The 27324-nt window shown below is 37.6% G+C and overlaps 2 protein-coding genes across 4 annotated transcripts in view; one reads left to right on the forward strand and one right to left on the reverse strand.

Annotated features, from left to right (window-relative positions):
• LOC137249020 (PAX3- and PAX7-binding protein 1) overlaps window positions 1–3341 on the forward strand; it is a 40097-nt gene extending 36756 nt beyond the window's left edge. For both annotated transcript variants that reach the window (XM_067780090.1, XM_067780100.1), the window contains 6 exons: window positions 27–175; window positions 245–449; window positions 697–889; window positions 983–1142; window positions 1220–1383; window positions 1445–3341. In XM_067780090.1, the coding sequence (XP_067636191.1) occupies window positions 27–175; window positions 245–449; window positions 697–889; window positions 983–1142; window positions 1220–1383; window positions 1445–1496 (923 nt within the window). In that variant the 3' untranslated portion in view covers window positions 1497–3341. The remainder of the gene's footprint in view (window positions 1–26; window positions 176–244; window positions 450–696; window positions 890–982; window positions 1143–1219; window positions 1384–1444) is intronic.
• Ufl1 (UFM1 specific ligase 1) lies at window positions 128–13061 on the reverse strand. 2 transcript variants are annotated; one of them, XM_067780112.1, is made up of 9 exons: window positions 12865–13061; window positions 12606–12804; window positions 12063–12533; window positions 6419–6749; window positions 5910–6360; window positions 5683–5827; window positions 5463–5628; window positions 5054–5401; window positions 128–4281 (listed from the first exon to the last, which is right to left on the reverse strand). In XM_067780112.1, exons 1-9 carry the CDS (start codon window positions 12939–12941, stop codon window positions 4121–4123), a joined length of 2349 nt encoding a protein of 782 aa, XP_067636213.1. In that variant the 5' UTR covers window positions 12942–13061; the 3' UTR covers window positions 128–4120. The 2 variants fall into 2 exon arrangements, with proteins under 2 accessions (XP_067636213.1, XP_067636223.1); XM_067780122.1 differs by having other exon boundaries at window positions 131–4257; window positions 12865–13060.
• Window positions 13062–27324: the final 14263 nt, after the last annotated feature.

Raw genomic sequence — 27324 nt, forward strand, 5'->3', positions numbered from 1 at the left:
TTTTGCTTAATTTCTTACCTTAACAGAGCAACTCCAAAAAGAGTCTGAACAAATATTTAATGATGTTAACGATGACTTTTATAAAGTCGAATTAATTCTATTGAAGTTTTATGCTTGGCGCAAAACTGATATGGAATCTTATAAGGATGCATTTGTTAGTTTATGCTTGCCGAAGGTGAGTAAATTTCAATTAGTTATACATATATTTACATTCTGAATGTCAAAATATTTTATTATTCCACAGCTTTTGGGTCCTTTAGTACGCTTGGAATTGTTAGCGTGGTCGCCTCTTTTAGATGAATATAAAGATGTTGAAAAAATGAACTGGTATTTGGCCTGCATGCTTTTTGGCTGGAGCGAGGATGAGACTGAAGCTTCTTTAAAACTTGATCCAGATTTTAATTTAGTGCCCACAATAATTGAGAAAATTTTGTTACCCAAATTGACTGGTATGAATATTCTTACAGTATTTTGTTACGCATGATTATTTACATATATGTCGGCAACTGAGTATGAGATCTCCCTATCTCGGCTGTTAGTTCGAAAAAGCTATACACTTGTAAATTATTAAACAACAAACTTTATTGAATCTTTAATTGAGATAGGGCGTTCCCGAATGGGGTCCGACAAACAAAAATTAAATCAAATGATGATATAATATAATCAACGATATCGTTTCATATTTTGAATTTGTAGATATTGTCAACCAGTGCTGGGACCCGCTATCTACAACACAAACCTTACGTTTAATTGGTTTTATTAATCGCTTAGGCCGTGATTTTCCACTTAAAGAAACATCTAAGCAGTTGCGACAATTGTTTGAAAAGATTTTAGAAAAAATGAAGCTGGCATTAGATAACGACGTCTTTATACCTATTTTTCCTAAGCAGTAAGTATAAATAAATATATTCAATATATACATCTTAATTTATACACAATTATATATCTACTCGTACAATTCATTTATTCTTTAATATTTCAGAGTGCAAGAGGCAAAGACTTCATTCTTTCAACGTCAATTTTGTAGCGGTTTAAAACTATTTCGAAATTTTCTTAGTTGGCAAGGTATTTTAGCGGATAAACCTTTACGCGAAATGGCAATAGGATCACTACTTAATCGTTATCTGTTACTCGCTATGAGGGTATGTAAAACAAATTAATATTAAATTTTTAAATATTGACTTTATAAGGCATACATTTGTTGTTGTTGTTGCTGCAGGTTTGCACAGCGAATGATGCTATAAGTAAGGCTTACATAATTGTTAATACGCTGCCAACAGTATGGTTACAGCCAGAATCAGAGACCTTACAGAATTTGGAACTATTAATAAAGTATGTAAAACAAACTTTGGATGCATTTGATGCAACAAATCCGCTTTTTATGTAAGTTACGAAAATAGTTCAATTATTATTTTTATTAATAACTAGTTTATTTGAATTCTAGGCAAACATGTGAAAAAGCAAAGCAAATTTTACAACGACTGCACAGTTATTAATTAGTTCGTAACGTATGCATCACTAATGAAAATACACAGTGGCGTACAACGCATTTGCAGCTAAACATTATTATACTCATGTTTAGTATTCTCTACTCGCTATTTTGCAAAGTTTTCTATTAAAGCTCTTACAAAGTACTCTTTCTTTTCCGTGGTATGTTTTTTTTTATGGAAAAAATGGCATATTTAAATAAATAAAAAATTTAGCTGCCTCTTCGAAATGTTATGAATTATTGTCATGTCTATGAAACAACCTATCCGTTCGTTGATTTTTTCTTTTTAATATGAACGCTTTCAGTCTTATTAGCTTTAATTATTATTATTTTTTTTAATGAAACTGATCTGCCAATTTCTGCAATGTTTCGTACTCGAAACCTGTCACAATTACAAAATGAATGAGGATTCAAAGCTGGGCTCGAATCGTACCATACGATCACGGATCGGCAACCATACGAAAGAAAATTACGTGATACGTCAAACGAATAAACAAAATGGGATTATAACATACGATTGCAAACGGAACGTAATTTCTTTCCAATTCACAATAAATTTTACGATCCACATTAGTTTGGATTGTATTTTTAGCTCACAATAGATTTTGAACTGTCAAATTGGTTGCCAAAAATATAAATAAAAATTAAATAACTGCGGCGGACCCAGTTTTATTGTTTTGTTTGAGCTGCAGTAATAGCGAAGGCGATGAAAAGATCGTCCGAAGGCAGTTAAGAGAGTGCAATAACCCTTTGGACTTATCGAACAAAGCGTAAGCATATCATTTATGTATTATTCCTTTGTAAAAACAAATTCTTGCAGTTTCTTGAAGAGATTTCACTTAATTTACGAAGCTTTTAGTTACTTTCTGGAGAAGTTAAATTTTAAGCAAGCCGATACCAAAGCGGGTATCTCGCCATGAATTCCGCCAATATTTCCTTTTGGCTTGGATTAAGCTTGTTTGAATCCGACCTTTGCTAATATGTAATAAGAGTTTGAAATGTATTATATTTTGTTTTTATTCAAATATTTTGAGAATTTCTTACATTTTCAATGAAATCACCAATTTGTGTTCGAATGAAAGTGGAACGTAACGTGTACGTTCAATCACTCGTCACGTATGTTGCCATCCAAAATTACGATCGAAGTAGTACGTTCACGTATGTCATAATCCGAAAATCATGTTTTTACGTGACGAGTTATACGATCACGGATGTTACGATTTGGCCCCTGCTTAAAATTTGCATTCTACAAATTCAAAGTCATAGTTATGGCGAAATATTTAAACTGAGATCTACATTTTCAGATTTTTTTTTTTTAATTTTGGTAAAGTTTGAAACATCGTACATTGCTTTTTAGAGGTTTTTCAGTCAATTTTATATTAATTTAAATTTTTGAGTTAGGCTCTTTTGACCATTAATTGTGAAGTGCAAATAAAAGAATTTATTGCATTTTTCCAACCCAACGTTTCGCTAGACTTCCTAGCATCACGAGGGGATCTTTGTTGTTGTTGTTGAAAACAACGAAAGCTGGGTTGGAAAAGTGGAATAAATTTTTTTATTTGCACTTCACAATTAATGGTCAAAAGAGCCTAACTCAAAAATTTAAATCGAACATTGCATTCTAAAGAGAGTAAGCGATATTTGTAAATAAAATTTATATGAAAGACAGTTATGGTTAATATCCGCTTCTAAGTTCAGTTACAAAGGTTTTTTGCGCCACTGTTTATGAAGTTAAATAACAGCTGCCGGTCTCATGGCATGCGCTATGTACATAATATCTATACATATTTATAATTGTTCTCTAGCTATACAATCATAGTAAATGTTTAATAAATTAGATGTATGTAAGTAATTTTTCAAATTCCATAAAATTACAAGAGGAAAATAGAATATTCGAAATAAGTAAAATATTTCTACAAAAAATTGTTTTGAAAAAGGCTGGCGGTCATTAGAGTATCTACAAAATTTGGTTTTATTATATATTGAATTATGAATTTTCTTCATTTTACGTGATGATTTTATCATTTATTATTGTGAATATAAAAATGCAAGGCGAGATAACCTCCGAAGAGATTTTCAGCCGGGCTGCTGTCAAATTTTCACTCCTTTTAATTTTTCCTACAAATTGGCGAGACGAGAATTACATGTTTTATGTCGACTCCGATCGGCATCTGCAAGGCAGATGAGTTTTCACTGAGCAGCTTTTCATGGCAGAAATACACTCGGATTCTTGCCAAATCACTGCCGAGGAGCGACCCCGTTTAGGAAAATTTGTTTCTAATTAAATAACCTTGTTTCTAAACTTTTTTTTCGAACTGGCAGCCGAGATACGTTAAGTGTCTTCATGACTACACCAACAAAAACATGCGTTGATATTCCACTGCCTACCAAATATATGTGTTTCCAGCTTTGTCCAACCTTTGACTATAACATTTTATACCACCCTACATTTCTTATTATAATCTGATAATTTTATTATACATACAAAACAATTTTTCGTCATGTTCCCGCACTTGATTGAAAAAAAAAAACTAAAAACCATAAAGCGCGTTAAAAGCAAACATAAACTTTGATAAATGCATTCAGCATACATCAGCAAATTCTCTTATAATAGTTCTCGTAAGCAATTATTCAGCTTTTTGAGGTGCCCGGTTTCTCATAGTTTGTCACCAATTCCTTAATGGCATTCTGTTGGCTTTGTAGTTGTTCATTTAACCCTTTCGCCTCGTCGCTCCCTTCACTCGCTTGTAATAATTTCAATACAAAATCTGTGTTGGGTTGAAGATTTAAAGCTTCAAAATATTATAAGACTAGTGCATGTTATCTACTGAGGGGAAGATGTGAAAACGCTTTTAGTTAAATTATATTTCTAAAATGTGTCATCATTATTGAACCAAAAACTCGTGAAAATTAATGGATCTCGAAATCACAAAAGAGACTAATTAAATATTGATATTAGAGAAAAATTCAAAATTTACAATCGCCGGTGGTTACCAGGACATGTTTCTGAATTTCATTTCTTCATCAGGTAGCTTCTCGGGAACTGAGTGTTGAACTCGAAGTCTCCAACATTCATACTTCATACTAGTATAGAGGCCTTCATCCACTCAGCTATATGAATGCCTCGCTACACGCTAAGCAATTCCTCTCAAAGTATTGCCTTTTCGGTTGCTATTCCTTTAAACACCATACTAGTATACTATACGTTTTTAGTCCAGATTGTGTGGAATCCTTATAAGCGCGCTTCAAGCGCTTTGTAACATTGGATTTTTAGCAGTGCTCTATAAGCAATGCTTCCGCTGTTCACTACTATATTAATATCATTATTTTGGCTTGAGATCTTAAGTTCTTGGTTTCATACTAAAAAATCTGGAAATCTAAATCTAAAATCCATCCCAAAAATATTTGGATTTTAAAACTTCTGAGCACAACCGCATCCACATCTGAAATGGTAGTTTACAATTGTTTACTGATGAGGTAGTGCGTTACTTGAACCAATTTCGCGTTAAGACTTTCTTCCTCTCAGTCGCCAACGTAGTAATAAAATGGTGTTTTTTTACTCACCATGATATTGCATAAGTTGATTATTTTGTTCGTTACTCAAATTTGGTCGTATGAAAGCTAGGATTTGTGTAACAAATTTACCAGACGCATGCAGAATACAACCAGTCACTGTTGTAAAAAGTATTAATGATGCTAAATGTAGTACCAACGCCGGTTCGACAGTTTCATTTAATTGCTGCAAAAGTTTTTCTTTGTGTTGCATAATGAGTAGACGATCCTTTTTCTTATCAACTTTCTTGATAATCATACTACACACTTTTAACACATTATCGGTAGCGGCCACAAAATCATCTATAGTTTTATTGAGGGCTTTATTAAGTTCAAGCAAAGTTGCCTTATATTCTGAAGCTGTAAGTAAACGGGCAATACTTAAAAAACCGCTAATATTATAAAAATAAATTCCACCTACAGCAATCTTGCGTGATTTTATTGCGTTGATCGACGTTAAGATTGGACGTTTTAATATTCAAATTACATTCGCTGGCAATATAAACGGTAAGCTCATTGCAAATATCATTGCCAAGTGACTTTAATAGATATTTAGTAAGTTGAGCTTGTGTATCCAAAGGTAGAAGCTAAAAAAACAACAAATAAAATTCCAATTACATTTTGTTTCTTTGAATACATACCTTTAAGCCCTTTTCGTATAAACGCATATCAACAAGTAATGTATTCAGACGCTCTTGTATGGCAGCATGCGTTTGACGTCGATTTGTTTGTGGTGTAGCCTCGTATAGTTCTTGCGCTTTAGCCAAAGCAATTTGATTCAATTGACTTTGGTGGGAATATTTTATGTAGAAGTATGATACAAATGTATTAATTTAAATTATTATATATATATATAAAGGAAACAAACCTGTAATAAAGTTCAGCTATTGTTTCTGCTAGATATTCCAAACCCTCTTCTTCTAATTGTTTGGTAATAGTTTTTGCTATGTCTTCAACTTTCACCAATTCGAATTGCTTAGTACCTTTCTTGCCGCCTCCACCACGTGTTTCCTTCTCGTCGTCGCTATCTACAGCGTTGCCACGATTGCTACGCTGATGTTTTTTTGTCGATTTGGTCTTAGTTTCACGTCCTTGACCGCCTCCACCCGCCTTTCCTGTGGCAGCTTTTTTACGGCGTTCTTCGCGTTTATCCAATTTGCAATCTTCTGCCAAGTCTTGAGAGATGATATGTTTTCCGCAAAGCTGTTTCTCAGCTAGATATTGTTGATAAATGCCACTCTCGACTGCAGTTTTGGCACGCGCGACAGCCATATCGTTACAAGGTTGTATAAGGTCGTTTAGATATTGTTGCGAAAAAACTATAAAATCGAGTTTTAAATGAACAATCACATCTTCGAAAAAGTTTAATATGATTACCAATGCTTTGTAGATACACAAAATTGCCTAATGTATTTCCTTTTCGTGACATTATGGTCTCGTAAATTTCCTCTATATCGTCCTCGGACATGTTGGTGGGTAATATGGTAGCTAAGTCAACAAAACTTTTGGTAGCACTGCACTCATTCAAAGAGCTAAGTACGGTGAGATCAATTAATTTAGAACCAATAGCACAACGTTTCAAGTAAATAATTTCTTCGTTCGCAAACTGCTTGCGTATAAATTGTTTTGCATCCGAAACTCCCAATTTGCTTACACTTTCGTATTCTAGGAAACCGTTTTGTTTAAAAAATGAGTTCACCCAGTCGGCCTTAAAGCACAAATAAAATTAAAACAATTTAATATAGTTTTCTATGCACTTATGACGGATCTAAGTCAACTCCAGCTTCGTTTTATTAATTTTTGTATGTAATGGATTTGTTGTAAAAGTAAAATTCTACCCGTTACCATTGGATGATGGTTAAGGAAAAACAACGCCGAGAAAACTAACAACAGCTTCAGAGATATACTTACTACGTACGCCAATCCGTGCTGTCTTTGAAGAGCAAGCCAGAGATGACGCCGAGCCAACAGAGAGCTGCACCACTCAAAAGTATACCTAGTTGTGTGATACACCAAAGTGGATCTATCATCACCGCTGTGAAGAACGCTCAGAGAGAGCCACGCGTACCGCGTGGGCAAGTCACCACTAATAGGAGTACGAAGAAAATAACTAGCAGCAAGTGTACGGAAGTGTCCGCTTCCAATGAGCAAAATCCCACAATACCGAACCACCAAGGAAGAGCCACGGGGACCGCTTCCCAAGGCAGTCGATACTATGTACCGGAGCGACTCGGGATTTTTCCCGACCAAGGACTGTCATTTCAGTGTAACCCCATTTAATTTGTTGCGTCCCTCCCACAAATTGTCATCCTCCCAGCAGCTCCTTGCAGCGGGACTGCTCCATATTCACTTGCTCCGGGAAGGTATCGAACCCAATCCGGGTCCGTCTCCAGTCCCCGGTCCTGAGAAATGGTTTTGCTGCATCTGCCGGAAAATAATCTTTTTAGGTCATACTCTTGTCAGTGTGTCTCGTGTAAGGGATGGTTGCATCGGACAGGTTGTTCTGGGCTAGATCCCAAAACCAGACTTCTATAAATCTTTTGTGGCTCCTTGCTGTTCAGGCCCTAGGACGTCCCGGCGTCTGCGCCTCAGCGCCCCCTCCCCCCCCCCCCCCCCCCCCCCCTCCCGCTACCTTCCAGCAGCCCCGCTGTTCAGCAAGCCACAACAAGTACCCGCTGCTGCTCACGCCCCACGGCGCCACCAACTCACACGGCTGCTTTCACTCATACCTACAATCTCCGTAGTAGAGTGGGGAGCAATGCCGAGCATCAGCCCTGCCCCCCGCCCCCCCCCCCCCCCCCCCCCTCTTTTCCGGCAGCAATTGTGTAGGTCAGGGAAACAGACTTTTAGTCCCTACCTCCCTTTGCAGCGTTTGCCAGCACAGAATATATATGTTTGCGACATTCGCCCAATGCAGCCCAGCTCCCGGTGCCACTTTCCTAGATGTTCTGGTCACCGCGACGGCAACCCCCGACGGGTTTCATTGCGCCATGTTGCCAGCCCGCATACCCAAATACACCGGGTAACCCGACGTCCAGTCCAGGGCCACAACAGCAGCTGCGTCCTATCCTTCCACAACCCAGGCGTAGTCACCCATAACTTACTCCCAGAGTGGCGACGTCTCCCCCTATGCACTTCAGAATTCTGCAGTTAAACTGTAATGGATTAACTGGGAAGATCACGGAGATAGTCGATTTCATGAAGCGGCACAACATCCGCATTGCTGCGATTCAAGACACTAAACTCACAGCAAGATCTGCACTGCAGAAGGGTTGCGCTACACAGCCCCTTGAATTTTAGTCGCCTCTTACGACAGGCGTACCTACCGCGGGTATATTCTGATCCCCTGGCCCGCTGGGGCACGTTTCATTCCGGCCGGTAGAATTCCCGAAATTCGGCCCCACTTCCCGGCGGATGCCGCAAATTTAGCGAGAGAACATGACCTTATAAGACAGCTCGATCCCGGCGACCCCCAAATAAGGGAAATAAATCAACGCATCAGATTGCTTATGGATGAACACAAGCGGGCGAAATGGGAGGAGCACCTAAGCGGTTGTAACCTCTGCCGGTGTAGGTAAACTTTGGTCCACCGTAAAGTCCCTATCTAATCCGTCTAGGCACAATGAGAAAGTTTCCATCGCCTTTGGCGATAAAGTGCTGTCGGATGCGAAAAAATGCGCGAGCGCTTTCTGCCGACAATATATAATGCATTCTACGGTCGACAAAGATAGACGGAGGGCCAACAGACACGCACATAAACATAAATTCAGCGCGTCACCAATTACCATCACCGCCAAAGAGGTTGAGGATGCCATCGGTCATGCAAAACCATCCAAAGCAGTGGGCCCAGATGGCATAGCCTTGCCGATGCTTAAAAGCCTAGGGAAAGAGATTTTCAAATATTTGGCACATGTATTCAACCTGTCTCCACCTTTGTCATACCTGAAAAATGGACAATGGCCAAGGTGGTCCCGCTACTAAAGCCTGGGAAACCAGCTAACATGGGAGAGTCGTATCGCCCGATATCTCTCCTATCGCCAGTAGCAAAGATGCTTGAAGCCATTTTGCTCCCCTACTTCAAAGCAAATTTGCAGCTAGCCTGTCATCAGCATGGCTTCAGAAAACTCCATAGCACCACCACCGAACTAAATGCCATCAGCACCTACATAAATTTGCTCTTTAAATCAAAACCCCCACCATAGAACAGTACTCGTTGCGCTAGACCCATCAAAAGCTTTTGATACGGTCAATCATGGCACGTTACTGCAAGACCTGGAAGGGTCTACCCTTCCCCCATGTCTTAAAAGGTGGACCGCAAATTATCTGGGTGGTCGGCAGGCATCGGTGCAATTTAGAAATGGAACATCAAAACCAAGAAGAATTAAACAAGGGGTGCCAAGGGTTGTGTCGTGTCCCCACTGCTGTTTAATTTCTACATATCTAAGCTACCTTCGCCACCAGAAGGAGTTACTATCGTTTCCTACGCCGATGACTGCACAATAATGGCCACAGGCCTAGTCCCACAGATCGATGAGCTTTGCAACAGAATAAACGGCTACCTCCCTGATCTCTCCAGTTTTTTCGCCTCACGAAACCTGGCATTATCACCAACTAAATTCTCCGCGACCTTATTTACAACATGGACGTCCCAAATGTCGACCATTTTGAACATCCACGTCGATGGCACTACGCTACCGACTGTCCTACACCCCAAAATCTTGGGTGTGACGTTCGATCACGATCTACATTTTGGTGAGCAGACAGCCGCAATTGTTCCGAAAATCCAGAGCCGTAATAAAATCCTCAAATACCTTGCTGGTTGTACTTGGGGAAAAGATAAAGAAACGCTCATTACCTCATACAAAGCAATTGGTCTGCCGATTGTGTTGTTGTTGTTGTTGTAGCGATAACGTTGCTCTCCGAAGGTTTTGGGGAGTGTTATCGATGTAATGGTCCTTTGCCGGATACAGAACCGGTACGCTCCGGTACCACAGCACGATTAAGGTGCTAGCCCGACCATCTCGGGAACGATTTATGTGGCCATTTTAAACCTTCAGGCCATCCCCCTCCCTCCTCACCACCAAGTTCCATGAGGGGATTGGGGTCGCCAGAGCCTCGTCTGTTAGATAGATAAATAGATAGATAGATAGAAACAGGATTCGCCGCGGATAGGTGAGGTTGACAATTGGGTTTGGAGAAGATATATATTGCGCTGGCAACCTGAAGGGTTGCGCTACACAGCCCTTGAATCTGGTATTTTAGTCACCTCTTACGACAGGCATACCTACTGCGGGAATATTCTGACCCCCTAACCCGCTGGGGTAGCCGATTGCGTGCTACGCGTCCCCTATATGGTCGCCAAGCCTAAAAATTACCCACTGGAAAAAGCTACAGGCCTGCCAAAATACTGCTCTCAGAATCGCCACGGACTATCTTATGTTCCCAGAACACCATCTACATAATGAGGCGAGAATACTCCCCATCAAGGAGATAAATGAGATACTAACCAAACAGAAACCTGGGCATCCCAACAGCCGTCTGGTTGATGAGCCAACACCGCCTAGGGACTTAAGGAGTCATCTCCGTAAGCATTTTGAGGAAATACGGCACCTGAGAACTCAGCCGTATGAAGCAAAAAAACACAAGCATGTCTTTGGTGAACTCCACAAACAGGCGTCGGACCTTTACGCCAGGAATTGCCCGGTGAATCCAGTACTCAAAGAAAAGTATCCAAAACTCGCAGAAGAGGAACGCATACTCCCCAGGGAAACGCGTGTCACTCTTGCTGAACTTCGTTCTGGATACTGTAACAGGTTAAACTCTTACCTATCCAGAATCAACCCCGACAACAAAATGTATGCCCCGCTTGCAATGTGTCCCCACATGACACCAACCATCGCTTTAATTGTAATGTGGAACCAACGCCTCTAACACCCCTTTCATGTGGTGTAGTGGAAGTGTCCTACCAGAAATTTTTGTAAAGCTCCGCTGCTTTCCACTGAAGCTCGCGCATGCACCATTTTTATGTTCAAAAATCTTTGATCGTTGCAATTTTGCTTCAGCGATGAGAACGCTCACCGAAGCTTTTGAGGAGTGTTAACGATGTTGCTGGTCCTTTGCCGGATATAGATCCGGTCCGTTCCGGTCACAAGCACCATTAAGATACTAGCCCGACCATCTTGGGAACGATTTAGTATCACCACAAGGAACTTTCTACGCCATACTGCCCTCCCACCCACTTGGGGTCGCCAGAGCCTCGGCTGATAAAGAAACAGGATTCGCCACTGGTAGGATAGGTTTAAAATTGGATTTGACAAGTTTTAAATTGCGCGGGCAACCCTTTGAAAAGGTTGCGCTACACAACCCCTTGTATCAGTTTCGTATTTTAGCCGCCTCTCACGACAGCCATACCTGCCGCGGATATATTCTAAGGCCCCTAACTCCCCTGGGGAACATTTTTGCATTCCAACGTCTTTCTATACATATTAAGTTAGCTGATTTGGCCTACGACCACGACAGTGGGTGAGGCACTCCAGACAGCACGTCATAAGAGAGGGGGGACGTTCCAGCAGGTTCAACGTGATCATATCGTATAAGGCCGAGATGGCCGGTCTAGCACATTAATAATGCTAGTTACCGGGACGTACGTAACGGTCCTATATCCAGCTAAATGACCTACAAAATCGATAACACCCCGAAACCTTTTAACATAAGTCCTAGGAAACTTACTGTCACTCCAAATGCTATACAGATAGTCGGCAAATGTGGACCCAGCATGTATTGGTGGTGTTTAAGTTATTTTACAATAGTGGCAGTGTCTCGTAATTATTATTTAGAAAGGGCGGTCTAAGCCATGACTTTCAGGACAGAATTGCAGGCAGACATTCTGTTGAGCTTATCCACACAGTCGCATAGTATTGGAATCCTTTGAATGAAATAGCTATGTAGGTTGTTTTCCGAAGATAAATACGGCACGATTTGGACGAAAAAGAATTGTTCAAATTAAAACAAGCGTACTTACTTGCATTTTTGTGTATATATGTGGAATATATTGTGCATTTGGCTGTTTAGATGTCACCTGGCCGGCCGGTGCTACCTCATCAAATAATGTATGAAATACTTTTTCTTGTATATTGATTTGTTGTAATATTACAGCAACATTAGTTGGACGCGTTATTGCTTTTAATCCGCCACGTATTTTAGCTTTACATCTTTGAATGTATGCTTGAGTGAAAAATACGCGCGGATTAGCAGAATCTTGTCTGCCACGTATTATCTTTCCCAAATATTTTTCCATAACATAATGCTGCAGGAAATCAGACGGCAAGTCAAATTGTTGTGTCAAATCGGAAACAGTAATTTCACCTTTTTGTGATAGGCGTTCATTGATTTCTTCTGCAATTTGTATAATGTATTGCTCGCTTATTAATTGACCCAACATGAAGTGTACTTCCGGATCGGCGTCTGTAATACGCGTAGCAATTTCTTCTATCTAAAATTACATAAAAACCATTCTGAGACTTGTTATTTATGTATGTATATTGAATGTTTGCATTTAGCTTACACGCGATAAATCTACATTGAGCGTTTTGCTGACTTCGGCCAGATTAATACGTCCTCCGTGTACATAGAGTTCATCTTGTACTTCGCGTTCTAAGTGTTCAGGCGTGATATATTCCTTGCCATCGTTTGTAAAGAAAGCCTCTAGCAGTTTCTTTTCCAGAAGCAATGTAACAATTTCGATGCAATTACGTTCGGAGAGGCTTTTGAAAATTGTGTGATGATTACGTGTAATTTTTGTATAGCTTATTCAAGTAACATACCGTTGCAGTGTCGATGTCAATTGCGCCTTTTGGAAATCTGCAGCCAAACGTTTAATTTCATCCCAATCTGCGCTCATCTTGATATTTTACTCGAAGTTATGGCGAAAAAAACAGAAATGATTGAATATATATATTTTTTTGTATTTGAAAAAAATATGGTAGTAAACACGTCAGTCTGTTTGATTCGGTGCATGAAAGGAAGAAGAAGCAAACTGTCAATTTCAAAACGTTCAGCTGTCAGCTGGAGTTAAGGGCTAATTAATGGTGACTTGTAACCATAAAACCATAACCAGATAAAACAGCTGATCGAACCTACCTTATGGAAATCAATGTAATCGATTAATGGTGCCATACCATAACTTGAGAAGCGATTTTCGCACACGTGAAATGTGATAGGCAGATGTCGCCGCTGTTTTTCATTTAACTCATACGGCGAAAGGCCAAGCAGCGACATCTATTTTTGAAAAAGTAGGTATATTAAAGGTCGCGTTGCCAACCTAAAAAGAAGTAATTAACAAATTAACTGGCTCACAAATTGAACCAGACTTCTATCTGGATTTATCTGGCTCAAATCGTTGTTGTTGCATTTACATGCAAAATTATTTATCTGGCTCAGGATTTTGCCACCGGATGATAGCTATTGCATGTTACTGATTACTCAAAACTTAGGAACACTTAACTTGACTTAAGGCTCCATTACTGATACTTAGCATAGACTTAACTTGGCTTGCGAACTGTCACTTACAGTTCTGTTAAATGAACATTGCATGTTACTGATTACTCAAAACTTAACTTGACTTAGAAGTCTGTTGAATTTTGATTTTCTATGTAAGTTCTAAGTGACGTTTACATTTTGAAATGCCATTTGTTTGTTTCCATTTCATTTTGACATTTTGTCAAACAAATTGACATTTGGCGAAAACGAAAAACACGTAAAACTCCTTTTCGTCACTTAATATATTTTTTATTGTATTATAAAAACAATAATACTTTTCAATACAAAATTGTTTCGGCCCTCGCGTGGTGCCATCCTCAGTTGGTAGTGTTCAACTAAACATTGTCTAATACATATATCGCAGAATAAGTCCATAAATATTAAAAATATGCAAACATAATTTACTAAATACAGTAGCTACATATAACAAAAGTAATGAGAAAATGTGCAATGACAAGAACAATAACAATAGCAAGCAAATCATAAGTTTACTGTATGGCTGAAAAAAGAGTAGAGTACAGTGGGCCAATATCCCGATTCACCGCGACATTTTTGTTTACATAAATATGTAACGATTCTAAGATATTTAATCTATTGATATTGGATTCCGATTTAATCACTTTACAGTCATCCTCACTCAATACGTGCTCGTTCAATAAAGCGTGCTCCGCATGATTTGTGAGCATATGACGGAATAAGCCCCAGGCTTATCTAAACTGTCACACTTGTCCTTCGTCGATTTAAGCAGAGATTTCAGCTTTGTCTTTGTTTTTGGAACAACCTTAAGGTGTGCTTTATTGAAAACTTTTTTAATATTGTTGAAATAATGTGCATCGTACGCGATACTACAAATAGCGTTGCCACCATTTTTGCCCACTGTATCGAAAAACGAGGTGCATTTTCCTCTTTCCTTTTTTATTTGGTGCCTCTTAATTAGCTGTATGATGATGTTAGGGCAGTACCCATTCGTTTTAGCTATACTTATTATCTTCTCTTTTTCTCTTTTAAATGCGCTGCAGCTGAGCGGTACATTTACAAGGCGATGAGCCGTAGAATTAAAAGCTGCCAATTTGTGGCAGTATTGGTGGTTTGATTCAATAGGAATGAAACGCTCAGTGGATGTGGGTTTTCGATAAATATCGAATTCGATAAATCCGTCGATATTGTGTATAAGTTTGAGATCAAGGAAAGGTAGTACCTTATGCTCTTCAGTTTCATATGTAAACTGTATAGCATTATCTATCGAATTCAGGGATGCACCTTAACGTTAAGCTAATCGTTTATCAAAAAATTTCCACCGTTTCCGTTGAAACACTTCGAAATATTATCGATAAAGAAAATATCAAGATAAATTGTATCTCGTTTTTAACCGAAACGAAAAGCTTTCGTTAACGTTAAAAACGTTAACAAAAACGTGATACTTTATGTTTGAATTGTGCTGGCAATGCTATAGCCATGGTGAAGCCGTAAGGTGGTAACAACGAGCGCACATACACACACAAACTCCATGTAATTTGTTTGTGTAATTCGTTGGTGGTAATGTCAAAAATACTCTGAGAAATGTTCGTACTGTCAAAATTCATGAGAAAAGTTGCAATCAGCTTGGCTAATACTTTCACCTTTAATGACTCCGCCATCAATCAGCTTTGCCAGCATAGTTTGAAATTAATAATCAACATAAACGATTTGATTTCGTTTTGATATGGCAGAAAACGAAACGAAATCATTTCGTTAATTTGACGTTCTTAACGTTAATAAACGAAACGAAATGACTTTGTTTCGTTTATTAACGTTAATCATCGTAACGAAATGATATCGGTTCGTTGGTTAAGCATGCCTGATCGAATTAAACAAGTTAAGCGTGTTTTCTATTTGTTCCTTCTCAATAACGACCACGCAATCATCTACATATCGAAAATATACCCGTGGGAAAAGTGAACTCTGGATTAATTGTTCTTCGACAGTGTTCATAAAAAGGTTGCATAAGAAGGGGCTTATGTTTAATCCCATCGGTAAGCCATCGGTTTGCTCGAAGAATTCGCCTCTAAACTGGAAAAATGACTGGTTCACGCATTCCAATTGAATCAAACCATCACTACTGCCACAAATTGGCAGCTTTTAATTCTATGGCTCATCGCCTTGTAAATGTACCGCTCAGCTGCAGCGCATTTAAAAGAGAAAAAGAGAAGATAATAAGTATAGCTGAAACGAATGAGTACTGCCCTAATATCATCATACAGCTAATTAAGAGGCACCAAATAAAAAAGGAAAGAAGAGAATGCACCTCGTTTTTCGATACAGTGGCAAAAATGGTGGCAACGCTATTTGTAGTATCGCGTACGATGCACATTATTTCAACAATATTAAAAAAGTTTTCAATAAAGCACACCTTAAGGTTGTTCCAAAAACAAAGACAAAGCTGAAATCTTTGCTTAAATCGACGAAGGACAAGTGTGACAGTTTAGATAAGCCTAGGGTTTATTCGGTCACATGCTCACAAATCAATAACGATGGAGATATATGTATGTGGCGCAAAATACATAGGCCAGTCGACTCGCACTGTATGCATTGTACAGGTCTACAAGTAGGATATGTAGCCGCACGCACATACACAGCCACGCTCACCTGATAAAATGCTTGTTCTTGTTCGTATTTTTGTGGATGCTATTTGGCACTGTTGTACTTCTTAGGACAAAAAAAGTTTAGTAGCTGCTATCGAAAACTGCTTAAAATTTTTTTTTTCTTATATTACAAAGAAATATACTTATTTACTTTCAAACGAGCACTTAATTACATCTCTCTTTAATAACCATATATTTTGGACAATTTTAATTAACACATTGTGATACTTTATTACCGGGGACGATTGCTGAAACACGACCAAAACCGTCGGGGAGGTATTAATAGACGCGTTTTGGCCTCGCTTCCAATAATTCGAATACTTTTTCTCTTCGGACTATTGACAACAGGACAAAACGCGTCTATTCATTTTTCTTTCCGCTTTTTTGGACGGGTTATTGCAGTCGACCTCGGTTTCAAACTGTTTTTCGCGGAGAACTTTTGAACGGGTAGAAAAACCTAACTCACGGGTTTGTATTCTTAATTCTGAAATAACTACGCGTCCTCAGATACCCCAATTGAAGACTTTTTTATAATTTTCTGAAGGACCCATATGGGTGCACTTAAAATTTCCTACTAAATTCGTTCAAAAAAATTTACCATCACAGCAACCCATATCTGATATTCCGATCCTTTTTTTGCTTCCCTGTGTCGCTTTCGACAAAGCAACCCCGGTAATTTTGACACTTCGTTCAGTGTCAAAACTCATGTTCCACGCAGGTTCCACTGGGTTCCACGCTAGTTTGACACTGACCGAAGTGTCAAACTGCCGTGTGTTAGAAAGGAAAAGAAATTGTTTCCCTCTCATACATATCATACTTGTAAACATGTACAATGACTGTATGTATCAGGATGAGCGAACATTTGAAGTACATTAAAAATATTGAACCGAAAAGTGGAATTGCGGAGCACGCTTTATTGAACGAGCACGTATTGAGTGAGGATGACTTTAAAGTGATTAAATCGGAATCCAATATCAATAGATTAAATATCTTAGAATCGTTACATATTTATGTAAACAAAAATGTCGCGGTGAATCGGGATATTGGCCCACTGTACTCTACTCTTTTTTCAGCCATACAGTAAACTTATGATTTGCTTGCTATTGTTATTGTTCTTGTCATTGCACATTTTTTCATTACTTTTGTTATATGTAGCTACTGTATTACTGTACTGTATGGACTTATTCTGCGATATATGTATTAGACAATGTTTAGTTGAACACTACCATTGTTTACTATATAGTTTGGCAGCTTAAGTAGAGGTTATGTTGCGAATAGAGTGGAAGGCAGTGGACTAGGCAGTCGAATGTCATATAATGAAGGAATGGTGTTCGGAGATTTTTCAAAGTTAAAAAAAAAAATGATAAAAGCTTTAATATAAATAAAAATATTGTTTTAATAACAACAAAAATGCCATATATATTCTGTATACATAAATTTGTAAGTATTATCTCACTTGAAAATTTGAATTAAATAATCTAAAGTTTTGTTTTGAAACTGAGTCGAGAACTGTGCGTGTGAATGTGCGAATTTTCACCGATCAGCTGTTAGTTGCGCTACTTGGTAAAATTTACAATGAACACTACCAACTGAGGATGGCACCACGCGAGTGCCGAAACAATTTTGTATTGAAAAGTATTATTGTTTTTATAATACAATAAAAAATATATTAAGTGACGAAAAGGAGTTTTACGTGTTTTTCGTTTTCGCCAGATAGTTGCGTCGCTTAGCACTCAAAACAAACATATAAATTGACATTTATTTAAAAATAAATTGCAAAGCTGATTATGATACCAGATTGTATGCGCTAAGTGGAGTATAATCGTGGCTAAGTTGCCAAGTTCAAGTCAAGTCTATGCTAAGTATCTGTAATGGGCCCTTTAGCCCGCTGCCCTTGTGAATCAAATTAACGCCCTGATTCTAGTGTGGTAACAATATTCTTCACCACGGTAACGAAATCATTTGGCAACTTTTACACCCTTTTGGTATTCTACCAGCCGTACCAGTATCCGGATAATTTTTTACCCACAAAAGTAGGTGGTTACATCGAAATAACCACACAACAGCTGTTGTATAGAAAAAGGCAAAACTGAAAAATAAAGAATTGTAAGCGAAAATAAGTAAAGATAATAGTAAAAAAGTGTTGCCTATTGCTATACATATTTGTTTACATTATGTACTTTCACAGAATAAATTACAATATACCTATGTAGAAACTTATCATGAATAATATGCATATACACATCGTCCCGTTTATTCGTTAACCTCGTATCTACAAGCGAGACATTTTCTGTAAAGCGAACACGGTTGCCACACCTTGTTTTCATTTGGGACCAAAATTCATCGAAAAAAAGGACCAAATTTTTGTTTTATTTTATTAGTATAAAATACAAAATTTTAGGATGTTTCCATATGAAATTTTACTAAACAGAGTGAAGACTTTCCTTTAATTAAAGCTGAACAAGCAAATATATATGCATGCAACTAAAAATGGTACTATAATTTGAAATAGGATAAGTCTATGTCTTTGACCAACCAAACATTGTGAACCTAGTTTTGGTCACAAAGCTCTTGGTTCTAGCATTATGTTGTTGATTGCAAAGAAATAAATGTATAGTGTAGTTAGGTTTTAGTAAGAAACGGTTCAAAATTTGCGTTTAGGTGTTGCCGAACTATGTGGAAAACTCAGTAAATCGTAAATGAAACTATGCAATTTTGTTTGTGATATTTTTATAGATGCATATTTTTTCCCTTAATGTTTAAACTCCATATCAGAGCCTAAATTCAGTAAATATGAGTTTTGATCCCAGGCCTCAGGGGTTCTGCTAGCACCTACGGGAATAATTTTATACAAAACATTTCTTCCGAAATCAAATCTCTTCCTTCTGCCTTCGAGTTAAAATATTTCTTGTGCCAAGATACTTAGTTTTCAATTACCTTGGGTGGCTTAACACCACAATAGTCCTGGAATTCCTTGAACTGTTGTTGTTGTTGTAGTGATAAGGTTGCTCCCCGAAGGCTTTTGGGAGTGTTATCGATGTGATGGTCCTTTGCCAGATACAGATCCGGTGCGCTCCGGTAACACAGCACCATTAAGGTGCTAGCCCGACCATCTCGGGAACGATTTATATGGCCACATTAAACCTTAAGGCCATCATACCTCCCTCCCCACCACCAAATTCCATGAGGATCTTGGGTCGCCAGAGCCTCGTCTGTTAGTGAAACAGGATTCGCCGCGGATAGGTGAGGTTGACAATTGGGTTTGGAGAAGCTGTATATTGTGCTGGCAACTTGAAGGGTTGCGCTACACAGCCCCTTGAATATGGTATTTTAGTCGCCTCTTACGACAGGCATACCTACCGCGGGTATATTCTGTCCCCCTAATCCGCTGGGGTGCTGGGTGAGAAAGATTTAAATATCAACGTGCCAAACGAGAAGTAATGCATAGAATTTCTTTATAAGTTTTGAAAGTGTTAGGCTCACGGCAGAGTCCTCGCTATAAGCTATGCTAGGCGAGAAGCAATTTTTATTTTCATATATTTTACCTGATTTTACATAGTGTTGTATAACCGATCGAAATATCTAGCCGTTATTAATATTATTATAAAAAAAGATTTTTTTTGATTAGTCGGTTATTTCATCAACAATTAACGACAATGTGTTTGCCAACACTTTTCTTTTTAATGCTTGGCATAAATTATATATTAGGTGAAATGTTATTGTTCTGGTACATTTTATCCGAGAATTTATACACAATGAGGAATTTTTTTGGCATCCGCTTTGCAAGTGACACGTCTTGCACTTCACCACTATTCCCCAAATTCATGTTAACTTAACAGGGTGCAAGACGTAACAGAAAATTCTCTTAACGATTTTCTCTGTTCGTCTGTTACCAAAAAATTCTCTGATCAGAGCAAGTATATTGCAAATTTAATTCTCTTATTTTTTGTAAATAAATTATGATGGTTGGTATTGTTTCATTGTAAATTGACTTGCCCCATTAAGTAAGGTCTTAGGAGACAATTATTCAATAGCATGTTGGGTGCAGATGTAAAGCACTTGTATCAATTTATTTTTTCTTTTTTAAACTTGTGGTTCAAATGCCGCTCGTTGTTTTATAATTTATATATTGGTCCCATCCATTCATTACCATGAATCAGGAAACTTGCCCCGTTTTTCCCAAAGGAGCCGATTTTACCAGGCCATCAGAAAAAGGGAACAACATATTTGCTCGAATAATATTACCTCAAATTCCCCATCTTCAACCAACTTTCGAATATCGAATTTCCATGTTGTCATCTTCCTCACCTGGAGACATTTCATGTTACCGTCTTACTCATTTGTATACAATCTGATACAATTTTATTCATATCGAATTTCCTCATTTCCATATTGTCTTGTCATCTTCCTCATCTGCATACAATTTTATTTTTCCCTCTTCCTCCCTAACGCACCATCCTTCTTATTATTGAAATCATATGGTATATGGTTAAGTGCCTTATGCTGAGCGCACAACTTTTATAAACTCTGAGTTCGACTACCGCGTCGACTCCATGATATTTATTTTTGTATTTTTTCTGCTTTGGTGTTTGAAAATCAATAAAAAGTTTCTTTTAAGCCACAGAGGAAGGCAGAAAATTTGAAAAAGAGCCCGATTCACCAGGCCATCATAAAAATTTGTAGGGTTACTGGATAATATAAATTGCATTTGGCATCTCTAAATGAATGCTGCTAAGTAAAAAGTACTATACAAACTAAAGAGGATAATAGAGCTATTTCCTTTGTACAACATATAAATATGTTTCCAAGTCAGAAATTACTGTTAGTTATATATATGTCCCACGCATTCACTCACCACTCACTAGATTGAAACTCGTGCTTATAACTGCCTGTTAGGCTATTAAAAGCTATAAGCTATTGCGGCACAGCTATATAGGTTACTGAATTGTTGTACGTCGTCGTGGCTTCGAATCCCGCACAAATTGTATTTATTTTTTTTTTTAGCTGAAATTAGAAAAATGCTGATAATGCGCCAAAATAGCAAAATTTTGCCGATAAGCGCGTTTTCTTACAATGAATATCAAAGCAAAATTTTTTGCAAGAATATAGTAATGTGCTAAAACCATTTGACAAAATCAAAAGCTAACCAAATTCAAACAATTGTTGAATTACTTTCAATTGTTAGAAATTGTTCTCAAAGCTAAAAAGGGCATTTCAAGACCGTCGAAGCTGGCATGGTAATAGGCGACCATATAAAATGGCAAATGTCGCTAAAATATGCAAGCATTTTTCCTAACTTCCATACCCGCCTTTGCCTCATCCACAAGCACAAAAGTCAAACCAGAGACAAAATCTTAAATTTTGATTTGGTGTCGATTCTTATTACCAACACATTCAAACATTTCGTCGGGCCTCGTACATATAGGCGAAAACTAACACAATCTTAGATTTTAGCGAGGAAATCTTACATTCCCGCCTACGTCTCATCCACAAAATCACAAACATAAGAGGAAGAACAAAAAATTGAAATCAGACAAAATTTTTATTTCTACTTGATTCTGCTTTCTAACACATTCAAAGTTTCTATCTGGCCTCGTACATATAGGGCAAAACTACTAAAACCTAAGAGAAAAACTTCCATTCCCGCCTACTACACCTTGACCAAAAGCAAACTTATAGATTTTATTTTTTCAAAGACATTGTGAAAAAATCCAATTATTTCCAAATTTTCAAAGTGTAAAAAAGAAAGAAGAATCATTGGGCAAGAAACATTTTTATATTACCAGGCACTCATAAAAATTGGCGCGTGTGTGAAATGTATGAAAATAGTTTTTTGGCTTTCGTACGCACATATGCCATTCCTTTTACGCATGAGGATATACCAGTACCTTAAAAAATCTGTTTGTTGAACTAATTAAAAAAAAGATGTTTTTTGTACTATTCCTGAAATCTATAACAAAAAGTTGTTGTCTATTTTTATTTCCTACTTAGACCCAGTTAGGTATAAATCGCGTCAACAAAATGTATCACGTAGTGCTTTATACTAAAAAGCAGTGTGGAAACAGATAAAACTAATTATCTTGGGGATCCTTCCGGGATAATTTTTGGATGGTTTTCGGGATCCCGGCGGGGTCTTATCGGGCTTTTTCGGTATCACTTTGGGCCTCCTCCTGGATCATTTCTGAGTAGTTTCAGGGATCCGTCCGGCATCCTATCAGGGTATTGTCGGAATTTTTTATGGACTATGTCAGGGTCATTTCGGTACTTTTACGGGGCCATTTTGGTTTTCAGAATCCCGTCGGTACCATTTCGGGACTATTTCGGGATCAATTCTAGATGGTTTTAGGAATCCCGCCGGGTCATTTAGAGACTTTTTCGGGATCATTTTGGAACCCTTCTGGGATAATTTCCGAATTATTATTATTTTTTTTTCTCGGACGTTGCAGCGCACTGCCCTCAAGAGTGGCGCGATGAAACCAGGCTAATCCTGTTTTTTTTTTTTTTTTTTTTTTTTTGTATCCTAATTCTTATTTATGTGTTACTTTAAAGTTTTTTGTTACCGAGTCTTTGAGAGGCAGTGGCTTCTTAAGCGCCGAGATCTAAAACCGCTCAGCTACAGAGAAACTCATCAGCTGAGAAATATAGATTCACAAAATACAATAGACTAAAAGTATAAATATAATTTTTTATTATTAAGAGAAGATAGAACCGTCTTTTTTATGGCAAAGAGCGAGTCCGAAACATCAATTATTCTCGAGTGAGAGTTATAATCTTCACACAAACTTAGAAAAGGTTCGTGTAGTTGGAAATTGCTTCTGCATTGTTTAAGAATTATAGGTTTATAATGCCTTGAAACTCGGCATGGAACATTCAAGTTTACTTCGTTCAATAGAAATGGGCTTGAAATCGATCCATTTAAAAGTCTAGCCATAAATAGTACACCTAGCATTTCTCTACGACTTGCAAGGGTAGGAAGATTTATTAGTTTTAATCGATTAGTGTAAGGAGGAAGATTATACGGAGAGTCCCATTGAAGATTTCTAAAGGCGAAAAGTAAAAACTGTTTTTGAATTGATTCTAGTCTATCCACATGAACTTGATAACGCGGATTCCAAATTATCGATCCATATTCTAATATCGGCCTCACCAACGATGTAAAAAGGGTTTTTGTAACGTAAGGAGCACTAAACTCCTTTGCCCATCTTTTCACAAATGCTAAAACTCCTCTCGCTTTATTGACTGTGGCATTAATATGAGGGTTGAAACTAAGTTTGCAATTCATTGTAACTCCCAAGTCGACAAAAACATCAACGCTTTCCAGAGTTTGGCCATTAATTGTGTAGGAAGCTGGCTGTATGTTCCCACGTGAAAAACACATGGATTTACATTTTTCTATGTTGAGAGGCATAAAATTCGCATTACACCAAGTAACTAAACGATTTAAATCCGCCTGGAGTACAGAACGTTCTTCAACCGACGCGTATGACTTAAAAAGTTTTACGTCGTCGGCATACATTAAAATTTTAGAATATTTTATAGTTGTGGAAACATCGTTTATAAAGATCAAAAACAGAATAGGACCGAGATGGCTGCCCTGAGGCACACCGGAGGGAACATCGATGACATTCGAACAAATTTTTTTAAAAATGACTCTTTGAGTTCTACCGCAAAGATAGGAGGAGATCCAGCGAGTTAGGCCAGGTAGAAAACCAAGCAATTCGAGTTTATAAACAAGTAATGAGTGGCGTACTTTGTCGAATGCTTTGCTGAAATCAGTGTATATAACGTCGGTATGATGATTGTTTCTAAACCCATTAAAGACGTGAGTCGTAAATTCAAGCAAATTGGTTGTGGTTGATTTGGCTCTACAAAAGCCATGCTGAGAACTATCTATCAATGTAGAAATCGAAAATGTAAGGTGATTAGTAACGATTGCTTCGAAAAGCTTAGGGATAGCGGAGAGCTTTGCTATTCCACGATAGTTTTCAATAGACGACTTGCTTCCTTTTTTATGGAGTGGGATAAGAAAAGATTCCTTCCAAGCCGTCGGGAAAATGCCACTTTTTAAAGAGAGGTTAAACAGATCAGTAAGGGGCTGATAAATGTATTCCGCACATTTTTTAAGAAAACATGTTGGGATCAAATCGGGACCGTATTTGAAGGATTCTTTTAGGGTCTTTAGATGTAGTAGAACATCTTCAGGCAGCAAATGTGGGGCATATATTGAGTTACTAGAATGGAGCTCATACGGATAATTTGTAGGTGATGAATCAACCACAGCAGAGTAATTAGAGTGAAATAATTGAGCGAAGAAGTTTGCAATCTCTTGATCGTCGCTGGAAATGCTATTTCTAAACTTCATGGCAGAAGGAAATCGGTTAGTTCTGCGTTAAGCTTTATAACACTTTTTATTAAGTTCAAAATACTTATGACGGAAAATAGCGTACTGTGCATAATGAGAATGTAAACCGGTTCTCTTATATAATTTGAATAAAAGTGATTTCTTATTTTTTAAAGCTTTTAAATCTTTAGTAAACCAGGCTTGCACTGCAATTGCGTTTGGGCACATGTTTTCAAATAAAGTATAAATGGTTTTATTAAAATGTAAAACGTTTTCCTCTACATCCTCTTTATATTGAGGCCAAGTTATCTCAGAAAGCTCTTTATTTAAATTGTTGAAATTAGTTTTGGAAAAATCAAAGCATCTGGTAGAGACACATGTTTTGTTAGTGCAGCCGACTTTGTTGCTTATGATTTCGTAAGTTATCTCAAGAGAAGGATGGTAAGCGTCTTCTGGCAAAACAAGAGGTTCACACCGATTTGTAGGGAATTTAGATATGTCGTCAACAAATGCTAAGTCTAAGAATTTTCCATACTTATTTGGAAAGAAGTTGATCTGATTAAGGCAAGGATCAGTAATTCCATCCAAAAAGTCATTGTTATGTATCTTGGATGATACGGGGACAATATTGTGATCAACGGTATTCCAAGATATATGTGTCAGGTTAAAGTCGCCTAAAACAATCATTGAGTCCGTGGACTTTATCATCGAATTGACTGATTGTAACAGTGAAATATGGACATATACACTGATAGATCAGAAGACGGTGGAATATAGCAAACGGCTAAGTAAATATGACCCCGGTCTAGTAAGATTCGGATGCATTTAAACTCGATGGAATCAACTTCGGCTAAATTAACATCTTCAGATGGAATTGAAGAATGTACAGCTAGCAAGACACCACCTCCGGTCCTATTTAAGCGATCATTTCTATAGGTCTGATACTCACCACAAAAAATTTCGGAATTTAAAACATTGGGTTTCAGCCATGTTTCGGTAAAAGCAATACTATTATAGTTAGAGTGAATGGTTTTCAAATATAAGTCAGTTAATTTAGTATTTAAGCCTCTAACGTTTTGATAGTAAATGCTTAAGCAAGATATTAAATTAAGTTTTTTGGATCGGAACTTTGAGGAGGAATTTTTGCTACATTTTGAGTAATCTCAATAGTCTTATGCACAAATTCGCGAACAAAAGCCCCTGGCGGCCAAAATGCGCTGTCCAAAAGTTTATCAAAATCTTCTGAGTAGACATCAATTCTAAATGAAGAAAATGTTATAATTGATAAATGTTATATTGATATAGAAATCACTACATTTTACGACTCATTAACACAGGATCCTGATGATGTCAGCCCACTTAACTTCGAGCAATGGTGCTGTTCAAAACTTGGTGCACTGCTCCCAACTCTGGTTTTGTGGCGGTATAAAATAGATAAATTTGCAGTTTGGAAAGAGGTAAAACCAATTAGTGTACCTCTTGTACTTTTCTGTGTTTATTCATTAAAAATACAAACAGATAAAACTAATTAGTGTACCTTTTGTTCTTTTCCGTGTTTATTCATTAAAAATACAAACAGATAAAACTAATTATTGTACCTTTTGCACTCTTCTGTCTTTATTCATTAAATACAAACAAAATATCACATAGCCTCTCTCAATTCAATAGCACAATTAAACTGTGCAAATATATAAACAAAATACATGGAAATTTTCTTTTGAAAACAGCCAAGTTTTTTTTTTTTGTGCTAATTTCCTGAAATCTAGAAGTTTCTATTTATTTTTTATTCACACAACCCACTAATCTATAAATCTTATAAAATAAAGTCGCTAAATGCCATGTATGCACATAACTTCACACAGAATGCTCCGATTTCAAAACGGTTTTTTGCATTTGAAAGCTTAGCTACGTGAGATGGTACAGTTATTATAATTTGAAGATATATATTATAAGGGCGTGGCAAATTGCCAAAATGAAGTAAAAAATCATAACATTTTTGTTTACACAGCTATAACTCATAAACGGATGGATGGATTTAAAAAATTCTAATTTTCAGTGAAACTTTGAGCTATTTACCTTCGATCTGCATAAAAAAAAATACTCGATTCCTTTCTTATATCAGCCAAATTGTTTAAACAAAAGTAAAATTTTTACCAAAAAATGTGTTTGTATGGTTGTTCGCTGTGAACTGTTCGCGCTAATTGCTTTTGAGTGAGGATGATGCGACACATACATACGAACATATATAGCATTCGCTGCGTTATTTATCTTCGGGCGTAGGTTTATAGGTATGTATGGATGTACATCACTACATAGTATAAAACAAAGTCGCTTTTTTTGTCCCTATGTCACTTTGAATGCTTAAACCTTTAAAAAATACGCAACGGATTTTGATGCGCTTTTTTTAATTAAGAGTAATTGAAGAGGAAGGAACGGATGAACATATTTGGCTGAAAATTGGTGGAGGGGTAGCTTAGAACCAGGAGACAGACACAGGATATTTTTTATCCCGTTCTGGCTAGGGTCTTGAGATCAAAACGTGGATATGGGTAATCCTGGGATATGTTTGTACAATATGGGTATCAAATGGAAGCTGTTTATGAGTACTTTGATACTGGGTATTTTTCGTACCCGTCGGTAACTAGGGTCTCGAGATATAAGCGAAATCGTGGACGCTGGTACCCCTAGAATGTGTTTACAGAACATGGATAACAAATGAAAGCTGTTGATGAGTGCTTTAGTAAAGGGTAGTTTTCACACCTATTGGTGACTAGGGTCTCGAG

Source organism: Eurosta solidaginis, chromosome 1, assembly GCF_040869045.1.
Source record: "Eurosta solidaginis isolate ZX-2024a chromosome 1, ASM4086904v1, whole genome shotgun sequence".
In the NCBI taxonomy this organism is placed as follows: domain Eukaryota; kingdom Metazoa; phylum Arthropoda; class Insecta; order Diptera; family Tephritidae; genus Eurosta; species Eurosta solidaginis.